Source organism: Cygnus olor, chromosome 8, assembly GCF_009769625.2.
Source record: "Cygnus olor isolate bCygOlo1 chromosome 8, bCygOlo1.pri.v2, whole genome shotgun sequence".
NCBI classification, from domain to species: domain Eukaryota; kingdom Metazoa; phylum Chordata; class Aves; order Anseriformes; family Anatidae; genus Cygnus; species Cygnus olor.
In genome coordinates, this window is record NC_049176.1 from 7,369,867 (window position 1) to 7,382,617 (window position 12,751).

The window sequence follows — 12,751 nt, forward strand, 5'->3', positions numbered from 1 at the left end:
GCCTCACCAGAGCCAAGTACCAGAACCGAGACAATCACTTCTCTAAGCTTGCTGACCATGCTATTTCTGATACAAGTCGGGATGCTCTTGGCCTTGGCCACCAGAGCACACTGCTGGCTCATGTTCAGCCAACTGTTGACCAATACTCCCAGGTCCCTTTCCACTGGACAGCTTTCCAGCCACTCTTCACAGAATCACAGAATTGTAGGGGTTGGAAGGGCCCTCAAGAGACCACTGGGTCCAACACCCCCCCCCCCCGCCCCCGGCCAAAGCAGGTTCCCTAGAGCAGGTTGCCCATGGAGGCGTCCAGATGGGCCTTGAATATCTCCAGAGAAGGAGCCCCCACAACCTCCCTGGGCAGTCTGCTCCAGTGCTCTGTCACCCTTACCATGCAGAAGCTCTTTCGCATGTTGGTGCGGACCTTCTTGTGATCCATTTTTTGGCCATTGCCACTTGTCTTGTCCCCACAAACCACTGAAAAGAGGTTGGCCAAATCCCTCTGTCTCCTACACTTCAGATTTTTTTTTAAAATTAATAAGATCCCCTCTCAGTCTTCTTTTCTTCAGGCTGAACAGACCCAGCTCTCTCAGTCTTTCCTCATAGGGAAGATGTTTCAGGCCCTGTATCATCTTTGTAGCCCTCCACTGGACTCTTTCCAGGAGATCCCTGTCTTTTTTTTTGTGCTGGGGAGCCCAGAACTGGACACAGTACTCCAGGTGAGGCCTAACCAGGGCAGAGTAGAGGGGGAGGCTCACCTCCCTTGACCTGCTGGCCACGCTCCTTTTAATGCACGCCAGGATCCCATTGGCCTTCTTGGCCGCCAGGGCACACTGCTGGTTCATGGCCAACCTGTTGTCCACCAGGACCCCCAGGTCCTTCTCCGCAGAGCTCCTCTCTAGCAGGTCATCCCCAGCCTGTACTGACACATGCGGTTGTTCCTTCCCAGGTGCAGGACTCTACACTTGCTCTTGTTAAACTTCATTTGGTGACTTCCTGCCCAGCTCTCCAGCCTATCCAGGTCTAGCTGAATGGCAGCACAGCCTTCTGGTGTGTCAGCCACTCCTCCCACCTTTGTATCATCGGCATACTTGCTGAGGGCGGACAGCCTGTATCATTGCATGGGGTTGTTGTGTCCCAAGTGCTTAACCTGGCACTTAACCTTGTTGAACCTCATACAGTTGGCCTTGGCACATCAGTCAAGCCTATCCAGAGCCCTTGAGCAGATCAACACTTGCACCTAACTTGGTGTTATCTGCAGTCTTACTGAGGGTGCACTCGATCCCCTCCTCCAGATCATTGAAAAAGATATTGAAGAGAACTGGCCCCAGTACTGAGCCTTGTGGGACACCACTTGTGACTGGCCTCCAGCTGGATTTAACTCCATTCACAACTCTTTTGGCCTGGCCACCAGCAAGCTTTTTACCCAGTGAAGCGTATGCCCATCCAAGCCACGAGCAGCCAGTTACTCCAGAAGAATTCTGTGGGAAATGGTGATAAAAGTTTTAGTAAAGTCTAGGTAGACAACATCCACAGCCTTTACCTCATCCAGTAAGCATGTCACCTTGTCATTAAAAGGAGATCAGATTAGTTGAGTAGGTCTGGCCTTTCATAAACCCAAGCTGACTGGGCCGGATTACGTGGTTGTCCTCTGTGTGCCGAGTGATGGCACTCAAGATGATCTGCTCCATAATATTCTCTGGCACCAAAGTCAGACTGATAAGCTTGTAGTTCCCTGGGTCCTCCTTCCAGCATTTCTGGAGATGGAAATCACATTTGCTAGCTGCCAGTCAACTGGGACTTCCCCTGATAGTCAGAACTGCTGATAAATGATAGCTGCTTGGTGAGCATTTCCAACAGCTCCTACATTACCTCTGCATGGATCCCATCTGGCCCCATCGAATCTGGCACAAGGCCAAGAAGGCAAACCTGCCTCCCAAGGAATCGCAGTTGCTTTCATTCCAAAATCTCGCCCTTCCATGAAATATTGCAGAGGCTCAAGACATGCATAAGAATTGGGGTCTATGATCCACAGACTTCCCTGCGTTGTTTAAAGGAGACCACTCACCTTCACATCATGATGAGGCTGTAAGGACACTCATCTCTGCCATGACCCAGGCTAAATTCCCAGGCAAGCACATGGAGAAGAAGCTAGGAGCAGACAAGACCCCACACACACACTACTTGCTGATGAGCAAATTAGCTGCACGCTTTAATTCATGTCTCAGTATGCCACCAAAGCCAGCCTACTTCAGGATGCAAATGTTAATAAAATAACAGTGAGATCAATACAGAACAAAAGTAAGAAGGAAGTACAGTCATTTGAATGGATAAAATGCAAATACCTTTACAAAAAAGGTTAAGTGTAAAAACAATCATACAACAATTCAAAGGAAAAAAAAGGCAAATTCCAACACAGAACATTGGCTAAGCTGCAAACACAGCACAATGAAACAGCAAACTCCAGGGAAAACTGTGCTCAAATCACTGGGTTGGTCAAAGGATCTTTCATTTCTCCAGCTGGGCTCCTTCATGTCCTTTCCATTTATCCAAAATACGCTGCAGTGTAAAGAAAAAAAGTGGAAAAGGAATGAACACCACGGCTGGCACATAGACATGTTTCTTGAGAGCAGCAGACAGCAAAGTTGCCTAATATTCCCATTCCCCAGGCCCCTTGGAACAGGAGCAGCCCCACGACAGACACAAACTGGTAGAGGGTTAAGTGAAGGCCCCTAAAGCTGACCCTCCCTTCTTGTCCACAATTCTACAGAGCACTGTGCCCTCCACACAGAGCACTTACATTCACATCGGGGGTAGTTAATCACTCCGTCCTTGCACTGTGCCTCAAAATCCTCTGGGTTTGAGACTTCCCAGTAGGAAAAATAGCATGTAAATGAAATAGTCTCCTTAGAGCGATATGTGTTAGATCTTCTCCTTGACTGTCTTAGTTTAATATTGTTCCTCTTCATTTCTGTCTCACTCAATCTACAGTTCCCTTGAGAAGAAAAAAAAAATAAGAGAAAAAGTAGAAAAAGATACAAACAGCCACCACCACAAGAGAAAGTACTTTCATAATTTGCCTCTAGACCTCGTATTGTCAACTGAACCTCTGAAGCTGTTGGTACCAGCTGAGTGACTGAAACTACTTATTCTCCCGTGCTGCATCCCCGCTGCATCTGTCCCCACCCGTATCAACGCACAGTGCCGATGATGAAAGGCAAAAGCCCATTTCATACCCTTCAGCAATGTCGCAGTAATCGGGGCTTGGGGAAATTGTAGGAGGAGGACAAGCACAGGTTTCCTGCTGCAGAAGGGAAACTGCTACACAGGCAGGCTTGGGAGAGCCTGCAAGGAAATGGTCTCCTGCTCTTCAGCCCTGCCACAGTCAGGGAAATGGCACCTTCCAATTTCAGGGAAGCCACTTGCAGGGAACTTACCAGCCCTTCCGTCCTGCCTGGAAGCAGCCGGGCAGGCCCAGCACCAGTAACCCTGATGAGCCCCAGTGAGCCCGTTCCCCAGGAGCCTTTCCAGCTCACGTACGCCAGTCGGCGGCTTCCTGGGGGCACCTCCCCTCATGGCCTGCAGCTTTGCAGGGTGCTCTCACACCTTGGTGCTCCGCTATTACTTCCCCAGGTACACTTGCTATGGGCTTTCCTCTCAGCTTCTGCACTAAAACTGCAACAAGGCAGCGGCCAAGCAGTGACAGAGTGGAGGTGACTTACTTCCTGGCTTGCACCGTGGGTATTCTAATGTCCCGTCCATACACTGCACTCTGAATGGGGAAGATGCTGGGTCCTGCACATATCCTATTTTACAATCAAATTCAATAAAATCTCCTGATGTCGAGTACAGCTTTCTTTCTCCTCTCCATCTCAGCTCAATATTGTTTCTGTCCATATCTTCTTCAGAGGCCGTACAAGCCGCTTGGAAAAGGCAAGAGAAGAATGTCATCAGTTCATACAGATGCACCACACATACATTTTTTTCCCGCTCCGAGACTACGGGTGTACTTCACATCACAAACCTCTTCTACCATTGTGCTCTCACCCTCTGAGTTTTCCAACAGGAAAGACATTCTCAACAAAGCAAAAGGGAAAAATGATATGGCTGAGTCGCCACACACCGCTGTGGAGAGGCCTTTGCCCTCTGACAGTCTCACAGGGCAAGGGGGAAGCACAGCCTGGGGTGGGGGCACTCAGCAGGCAGCAATGAACGTCCCTGAGTCTTTTTTGGGCTCTCTCCTTGCCCCCGTCCCAGCACATCTCAAATTCATTTCCTCGTGGCCCTGGATTTCCTTGCACTCACACCAACCCACCCTCCCTCCTCACAGCCTGCGGACCGTAGCAGCGTCCCCAGCTCAGAAGCATGGCACACCGGTGGAGCTCCCCCCACAGAAGCGGCTCAGCCAAACTCCCCTCCTCCTGGATCTGTTGGTGACTGGGCGCAGGGAGGGACAGCAGGCAGCAGAGGCGGCTACACGAGCTGACCTCCAGAGGAAATTCCTTCTGCACAGGAGAAGCACCAGCTGCTGTTCTGCCCTGTCAGCGTCGCAGCCCCAGCACAAGTGCTGCTTCACAAGTGAAGCGCCCGCAGGGCCTGAGAAAAAGACAACGAGCAGCTCACACAGCTCTTGGCCACGCAGCACGAGCTTCCACCTACCCAAGCAAACTGGGGGATTTGTCCACTGCCCGTCAGTACAAGTGATTTGCTCAGGTCCTTTCAGGACGTAGAAACTTGCACATTTGTATTTCACAGTTTGACCTTGGTCATATTCTGGCAATGGGAAGGAAAGGATGTCTCCGTTTTCAATATCTGGAGGTGGGCCACATTTTCTACCCTTCCCTGGAGGAAAATTAACCATTAGAAAGAAAACCATCCGAGTTCAGTTGCAACAGAGCCCTGGCCACAAATTCTTCAGAACACCACGTAGGCAGTACTTCGAGAGACTTGGAGGAAAGCAGAGAGAAAACTGTCACCTTGACAAGAAAAGCTGCATTTGTTCATGTGCTGAAACCTAGCACATGCCTCATGAAATCAAATGAGATTATTCAATGTGCTCGTGAAATCCTGGGCACCAACATGGTACCAGGTGTTAGCTCACCCATCAGCTACGACCTGCAGGTAACGTAACAGTGGAGTCAATTACACGGCATTCACGAAGGCAATGCACCACTTGCATTTTCTGGATGTCAGCTGGCAGGAGAGCTGTGAGCTCTGTTCTCCAGCGCAGCCAGCACAATTTCTCACTCTCTTCACATTAGGCATTCTCAGAAAGCAGATTTGCAGAAGTGAAAGGTTGGAGTCTCAAAATCAGACCTGGCCAGCAGTTGCTCTCAGCCTCAGGGTGCTTTTCCAGATGTGGCACTCCTTGAGTGAAGCCATCCAGGTTACTCATCTAGTAGACTTCCATTAAACACATCCTGCCACCACAAATGGAGAGATACCAGGGAAAATCCCTTTTTCCTGAGTCTGACAGATATTGTTGCACTTGCTCACAGTCCTGAGACTGAAATTTGGAGACCTAAATGCCACTGAGCTAGCTTGAGGGCAGTCTTCACTGACAGTCTACTGCATGGAGAGAGAGAGAACTGACCTTTGCACTGGGGCAGCTCTGTCCAGGTCCCATTCTGACATGTTACGGTGGAAGCCCCCGTCATCTGAAAATCTTGCCAGCACTGATAGTGAGCTGTCTCCCCAGGCAAATACCTTGGCTTTTTAACACCTTGAACTTTTCCACCAGCAATTTCTGGAGGAGGTTCACACGTCACATCTGAAAAGAGACATTTCTGCACTTGATTTGTAGGCACTCACATGTTCCCCTACACAAACTACAGTTATGGGAATCATCTTGTTACTGACCAGATGATGTTCTTAAGCGCAAGAGACAATATTGCCTTACCAACATGACTTGATTATTTTCCCCCCCTTTTTTCCTTGACCATGAGTGTTTCTAAACACTGTGAACCCCAGGAATGTGAATTAACATGACAATGGCAGCAGAACACCTTCCACATTCTCAGGAGATGACAGGGACAGTCAGAGCTTCTAGAAAAAGCCAACATTTCTGTAGCTACACCGTATGCCACAAAAAGCCTCCTTGCAAGGCCATGGCCCTCTGCTGAGAACCCGAGCGCTTCTGAAAATCACAGATGTAGCAGCCAAGCTGGCTCTCTGCTGAACTGTAGAGCTCCAAAGAAGTTATCAGCCTGTAGTGCTCATGGACAGGTAAGTAAAGTTGACTCCATGGAGGCGTATGAACGCCAAATTGCACTTGTTCAGTCTCCAGCCACAGATTTGGGCAGGGAATAGGAGGACAGCACAGCTCCTCTTCAGAGGAACATTCTTGTATTGCAGACCCTAGCCGACCTGCATGTTTTAGTTCCTGAGGCTCTGCTGGGATCTCTGTCATAGTGGAGCCTCAGAGAAGAACACCTATTTCTCTCCTCTAGTACTTCTGCCATTCTGATACTCTCTGACAGGGCTGAACACAACAGAGGAGCCCTTACACATCTTTCTACTGAAGGTCAGTAAAATGGTGTAGTCTGGAAATTACTTGTATCACAGAGAAGAATAACAAGTCAGCATATTCTAGGCCTTTTTTCTTCAAGATGTTTTTGCTGTTGATGAAAATACCCATAGTATTTCTAGAAGCATTAAGCTAAATTAAAGTTCTGTGCAAGAAAGCAGTAGTAGGTACAAAGCTGCAGTACACAAAGAAAACAAAACTAAAAAAGGTAAAGTCTTTCTAGTATTTAGGTAATCCAAACAGTCCCCACGAAGCTAACAGCCATAATGAAAGCACAAATTCCTACCTCTGCAACTTGGCACTTTTGTCCAGTGTCCATCTGAACAAGTGACATAATTTACACCCATAATTTGAGAATTGCTTTCACATTCATAATGCACTTTGGCACCAGGCAGATACCTCTGCTGTTGAGTGCTGGTAATATGAGCATTGAGAACTTCAGGTGGGGCTCCACAGCTGACGTCTGAAAAGAGAGGTGCGTTTAAGAATAGTAGGACAGTCATATGGCTATCACAGAATAGCGCATTCACAAGCATCATTGTTCCTGATGAGGACAGATGGTTTGTGTAAGGTAGGTCGTTTTCTACATGTAGGAAAGGAAGTTACTATGGTTTTCATTCTGCAACGCTTCACCAGGCAATTATTTTTTTTGCCTAAAGTGACTTAAAAAGAGGAAAGGAGTTGCAGAGACCAGCCGAATGTGCAGACTGATGCCATACAGCATTGTGTGCCAAAGCGCTGGAGAATGAAGTGGTTTATTTACTATCTGAAGGTAACTTTCATAGACTGAAATTTCTAGTGATACGGAATTAAGATATGTAAGGCTACCAGCTATGTCACTCCTTGCAGCCAACACCCTTTTCTCCATAACCGTCTGACTGCTTGATCTAAGCAGTGAGCGAAGCTGTGGCTACCGGCTTCAGACCGGAAGGGGAAAAGATTTCTTTGCTGATCAGTCCTGCTTGGTGCTTCTCAGGGACCAGAAAAATAGGTGTTGTAGCAGTCTATTAAAAGCAACTCAATGATCAGCTCTACTGGTCTGACTCACTTGCATGTATGGGTTGGCGTTATATTAATTAGTGCTCCTGAAAGACTAAGAAGGGTCATAGACTACTTAGAAGTACAACCTATACCTTCACAAAATGGTGGTGTTGACCAATTTCCCCTTCTGCAAAAAATTTCAGGGGGACCAGTGACCTGAAATCCTTCATGACACTGGTAGCGAATTGTTTCACCAGGCTCATACTTCTCCTTGCTCCTGCCTTCAAATGCAGCATTGGCAACTGCTGGAATCCTTCCACATGATATTTCTGAAAAGATATGCAAACTTGAAACTTTTGGTAATGTGATACACATAGAATGAGTGGATTGTTCCCACCAAAAAGATGCCTTTTATAGGATCAGCATAGTCAATCACTGCCTGTGAATATAAAAGGTAGCATTCAGAAACTTAAATATTAGTACCCTAAACAGATGTGAACTTCAGGCAATGTAAAGATTTAGATTCTGTTTCTAGCCCTGCCAGAAAACTTTGGGAAAGGCTTCTGTCCTTTACTATACAGAAGTGATGTCTATCATTGAAGCACCAAAGTAATTTCTACTCACTAGTGAACTCCGTAGAAAACAGATCCTTGGATGATAAGGATGTGCCCATGACTCATCTGGCAGAGACTGACTCTGAACATAGATTGCAAATATACCACAGGAATACATAAAAAAATAAACTGTGTTCAACGGTATCAGCCTTGCCCCCCACCAGGATTGCTTTGAAGACATTCATGAGGAAAAATAAGATTCCATAGCAAAATATGGAATTACTGTTTGTTGCTACAATTCAAGCTCCAGTTTAAAATTATTTCAAACTAAGTACATCTCAGGAAAAGTCTTGTTTGACATTACCAGAGCATGTAGGAGCTGAAGTCCAGTTTCCCATAGAACAAGTTATCTTTGATGGTCCATCTAACTTATATCCAGGATGACAAACCACATTTAGTGTAGCACCAGCCAGATAAATTGTTTTCCCTTCTTTTTCCATTTTTAAGTTTTGATTTTCCAGCCTGAGATCATCTACATATTCTACAGGTTGCGGTGGCAAACAGGGATTTTCTTTAAAATATGGAGCACAAAGACAAACAGTATTACAAGACAATTGATATTCCAAAGACATGCAGTCTAAAACAGAAAAGGAAAAGAAAAAAAAATCCAAACAAAAATTAAGTGGCTTGAAAGTAAGATGAAGAAATATGTAAGATTCACAAAGCAAAACTCCTTTCCTCTCTCCCTCAAAGAAAATCCCAAAAGGATTTGTTTCTTTTTACTTTGAATCAAATTAGAGTCATTTCCCACATCTTGCCAAGGAGATACAGTTACAACTTAATAAAAAGAAAATGATAAAAATCATAGACAGAGAATCAGAAGAGATGTTGTTTTGTCCTGGTGAAAGTGAGTTTCTAGAATTGTGACTAAATTAAGCTTGTCCACCACTAATAAAATTATACCAATGTCATGGGGGGTTTCCTGATGACATAAGGGAAATACCAGAGTGCAGCAGAGCTTAAGAAGTATAACCTACCTCCCCAGACACAGAGTGGATTAAACCTCTACAAACTCCTCCTGAGCTGGGGTTGTCCCACTATGCTATTCTCTTACATGACTGTAGAAGGGGTGAACATAAATTATGTTTCATATACATTTTTGGTTACTAGCGAATTAGGTTTCATCAGCTGACACATCAAGTTGAAAGCATACGTTTCTCTGAATTCTCTGAATTCCGCAAGACAAAAGATCTAATTACAATCAAACTTCTTGTTTAGTAACTGTGACTGAGAATTTTATTGCAATATAATTTATTTTATGAGCAGCTCAAGCACTTTTTTCATTATTCTTCTCTATGTCTGACACATCAGTAGAAACAGAGTCTCCCAAGCAACAAAAGAGAAAAGAAACCATAGGGCATTAGAATTTTGCAGCTTAAAAATACAGGCTTGCTTGGCATGTTGTGCACATCAGTCACCAGCTCGCACCTTGTTTGTCCTGCGCTCATCTATCTCCTACCCATTTCTGAAAACACTTTCTTCTACTTCTTAATGAACTTCTGCTTACAAGATATCATCTGCATCAGCAATGTTTGAACAGTTGGCTTGTGGATTCCTCAGCATTCCAAGCACGAATACAGGCTGAGCAGAGACTGTATTGAGAAAAACCCTCAGGAGAAGGACTTGGGAGTGTTGGTTGATGAAAAACTCAGTATGAGCCAGCAGTGTGTTCTTGCAGCTGAGACCAACTGTATCCTGGGCTGCATCTAAAGAAGCATGGCCAGCAGGTCGAGGGAGGTGATTCTCCCCCTCTACTCTGCTCTTGTGAGACCCCACCTGGGGCACCCAGCACAAGAAGAGCATGGACATATTCAAATGAGTCCAGAGGAATGAATGCCATGGGGATGACCAGAGGGCTGGAGCACCTCTCCTATAGAGTCAAGATGAGGGGGTTAGGGTGGTTCAGCCTGGAGAAGAGAAGGCTCTGGGGAGACTTTACAGTGGCCTTCCAGTACCTAAAGGGGGCCTACAGGAAAGCTGGGGAGGGACCCTGTCAGGGAGTGTAGAGATAGGACAGGGGGTAATGGTTTTAAACTAAAACAGGGTAGATTTAGATTAGATACTAGGAAGAAATTCCTCACTCAAAGGGTGGTGAGGCACAGGAACATCCCAGAGAAGCTGTGGATGCTCCATCCCTGGCAGTGCCCAAGGCCAGACTAGATGGGGCTTTGGGCAACCTGGTCTGGTGGGAGGTGTCCCTCCCATGGCAGGGGGTTGGAACTAGGTGATCTTTAAGGTGCATTCCAATCCAAACCATTCTGTGGTTCTATGATTCCTTAGAACAGATGGCCAAAGTTATGCCATATCATTTATACTTGTATTACAGGAAGAAGTCAGAAAAAGGAAAGGAGAAAAATCAAATAAGATTAAAGACAGAAAAACAAACAAAGACTGCTAAAACTACATCCAAACAACATAAATAAACACACGGCTCCTGAGGAGCTGCCTGAAGGTTTTATGCTCCATCTCAGATGAGTCTGTCTAAATAAAAACAACCAACCAAAACACCCCACAAACATACTACCCAACAGTTGGTCAACTGCACCTTCTTTAGCAACTTACATTCTATTGCTTTTCTGCACAATTACCTGTTTGTGACAGTCTTAACAATAATAATATCATCATTCTGCTAATGATGAGTGCAAGTACATAACACAGAAGTTCATAATAAAACAAAGAGAAAAAAAAATCCACTACTGACCAACGCAGCGTGGTGGTGACTGCCATCTCCCATTTATACATGTTATTTCATTCCCACCAATGAGCTGGAAACTCTCAAGACACGAAAAAGTTATTTTACTCCCATTCTTGTAATTTCTTTCAATTGGTATCTGTTTAGCACCATGCAGCTGAGGTGGAGGTGGGCAACTGTTTTCACCTAAGGACACATATGCACATCATAACAGAACATAAGATAAAGTGTAACAGTTCATCACAGATTACAATACTAACAACCAAGAAAACACTGGCATTAGATAAGTCTTCAGTAGCTACCTGGAGCTTCAGCTAGTATCATAATCATTTTGTTCTGCCTCAAAAACACCAGAGCTGCCTTTAGGTGCTCATGTTTTCAACATGTATTCACAGAACACATGGTCAGAAAAATACACCATCAAAATATTTTTCTACATCAGAATTTCTTCAGTAATGTAAGCTGGTAGTCCCCTCTCTCCCTTACACAGCTGCACAAGCTTGTGTGCTTTCCCTGACTCTCTCTGTATGGTGAGGTATTTCAGGAAAACTGGTCCAGCTTCTGGGATTCTCTTGGTTGTTTACAGTTTGTGTGGTTGGTTTTGTCAGTTTTTCTTTCTGATTGTTTGCTTTGTTGTTGTTATTGTTGTTGTTTTCCCCAGACATAGCTAATAGTAGAGTTAAATGAGAACCACGAAAGGAAACAAAGAAATAAATGTGAATTTTGCCACTCAAGGAATGAGGGGCAGCTCCTGTCATAGGAAAGGAAAAAAGAGGGAAAGAGGTAGATCTGAGCAGGAGGAAACCTCAAAAGCTTGGTTTGTTGCTTCACATGGTCTCAGAACACTGGGAAGGTAGGGACTGTTTTTGAAAGAGAATGCTAACTCGAGTGGCTGACACCCTATGCACTTCTTCCACTTCCACACATCCCTTCCCATCGATATGGCATAATCAAAGCAGGCAATGAGGCCATGATTGTTTTTACTCTTTTACAGGCAATATCCTGCTCTACCTATCACTCTTGCAGGCAGTCCTGCAGGCATCTGACCTTTGGTGTGCATTAGATTAGGGCAGTCTGGCCAACTCAGCTTTTTTCCTGTTGTTTTGCTAAGAAATGACTGGGGAAAAAATAGAATAAAAAAATAGCAATAGAAGAGCTTCGAATTTTAAAGAAAATAAAGTAACTTTGGCTGGAACTTGAGCTATGTGGTACTCCCATTTCCACCAGGGTACAGCCCTTTTGGAAGAAAAAAAGCTTAAATTTATCTTTGAATCTTTTCTCACAGCAGAAGTGACAGGGACAGCTGTTCCAATTGTCATAGTAGATATTATTAAGTCTGCTTCACAAAAATAGTGTGTCTGAACCTAATTCACTGTTCAAATCATTCTCATCATTAGTTCCCATGACTATCCCTTAGCATATAGTTGACTACACACACATATATAAGCGTGTAAGCATTTCTATTTCAGACTAGTGGCACAGAGATACTAATAAGCTTTAATAATGAGCATTTATCATTCCAATATAAAAAGAAGAAATCGTATGCATTGTAAAACCACACCTGTACAATCAATCTCCGGTGACCATTTTCCAGACACACAAGTTGCCTCTTTAATATTGTTGTCAGCTGATGTACATTTATACTGTATAACTTCATGTGGCTCAGTCTCCTTTTTTGGCTTGGAAAAAGAACTAGGTTGTACAACCTCAACATCCATTGGAGGCACACAGCGATGCGATGTAGCTGAATAAAATCAACACAAACAGCTAAAGAACAGATTCGGTTCAGATAAGATGTACATATGCATTCACTGATGAAGAGGTCATTGGTTTCCTAATGCATGCCCATGTGAAGATATTTTTTCATTTACAGTAGTTTGAAGTAACTCCTAAGATTCCTAGATTACAGAAACAATTTTTTGTTCTTGCTATCTAAAGCAC

The 12,751-nt window shown here is 44.8% G+C and overlaps 1 protein-coding gene across 3 annotated transcripts in view; it reads right to left on the reverse strand.

The window, feature by feature from the left end:
• Positions 1–2,185: 2,185 nt before the first annotated feature.
• CFH (complement factor H) overlaps positions 2,186–12,751 on the reverse strand; it is a 37,172-nt gene continuing 26,606 nt past the window's right edge. The window contains exons 15-24 of one of the 3 annotated variants that reach the window (XM_040565503.1): positions 12,372–12,554; positions 10,820–10,996; positions 8,423–8,629; positions 7,657–7,833; positions 6,810–6,986; positions 5,591–5,767; positions 4,657–4,839; positions 3,720–3,920; positions 2,798–2,992; positions 2,186–2,556 (exon numbers count right to left, since the gene is read on the reverse strand). In XM_040565503.1, coding sequence (XP_040421437.1) covers positions 2,543–2,556; positions 2,798–2,992; positions 3,720–3,920; positions 4,657–4,839; positions 5,591–5,767; positions 6,810–6,986; positions 7,657–7,833; positions 8,423–8,629; positions 10,820–10,996; positions 12,372–12,554 — 1,691 coding nt within the window. In that variant the 3' untranslated portion in view covers positions 2,186–2,542. The remainder of the gene's footprint in view (positions 2,557–2,797; positions 2,993–3,719; positions 3,921–4,656; positions 4,840–5,590; positions 5,768–6,809; positions 6,987–7,656; positions 7,834–8,422; positions 8,630–10,819; positions 10,997–12,371; positions 12,555–12,751) is intronic. The other 2 variants (XM_040565504.1, XM_040565505.1) reach the window with 2 other exon arrangements.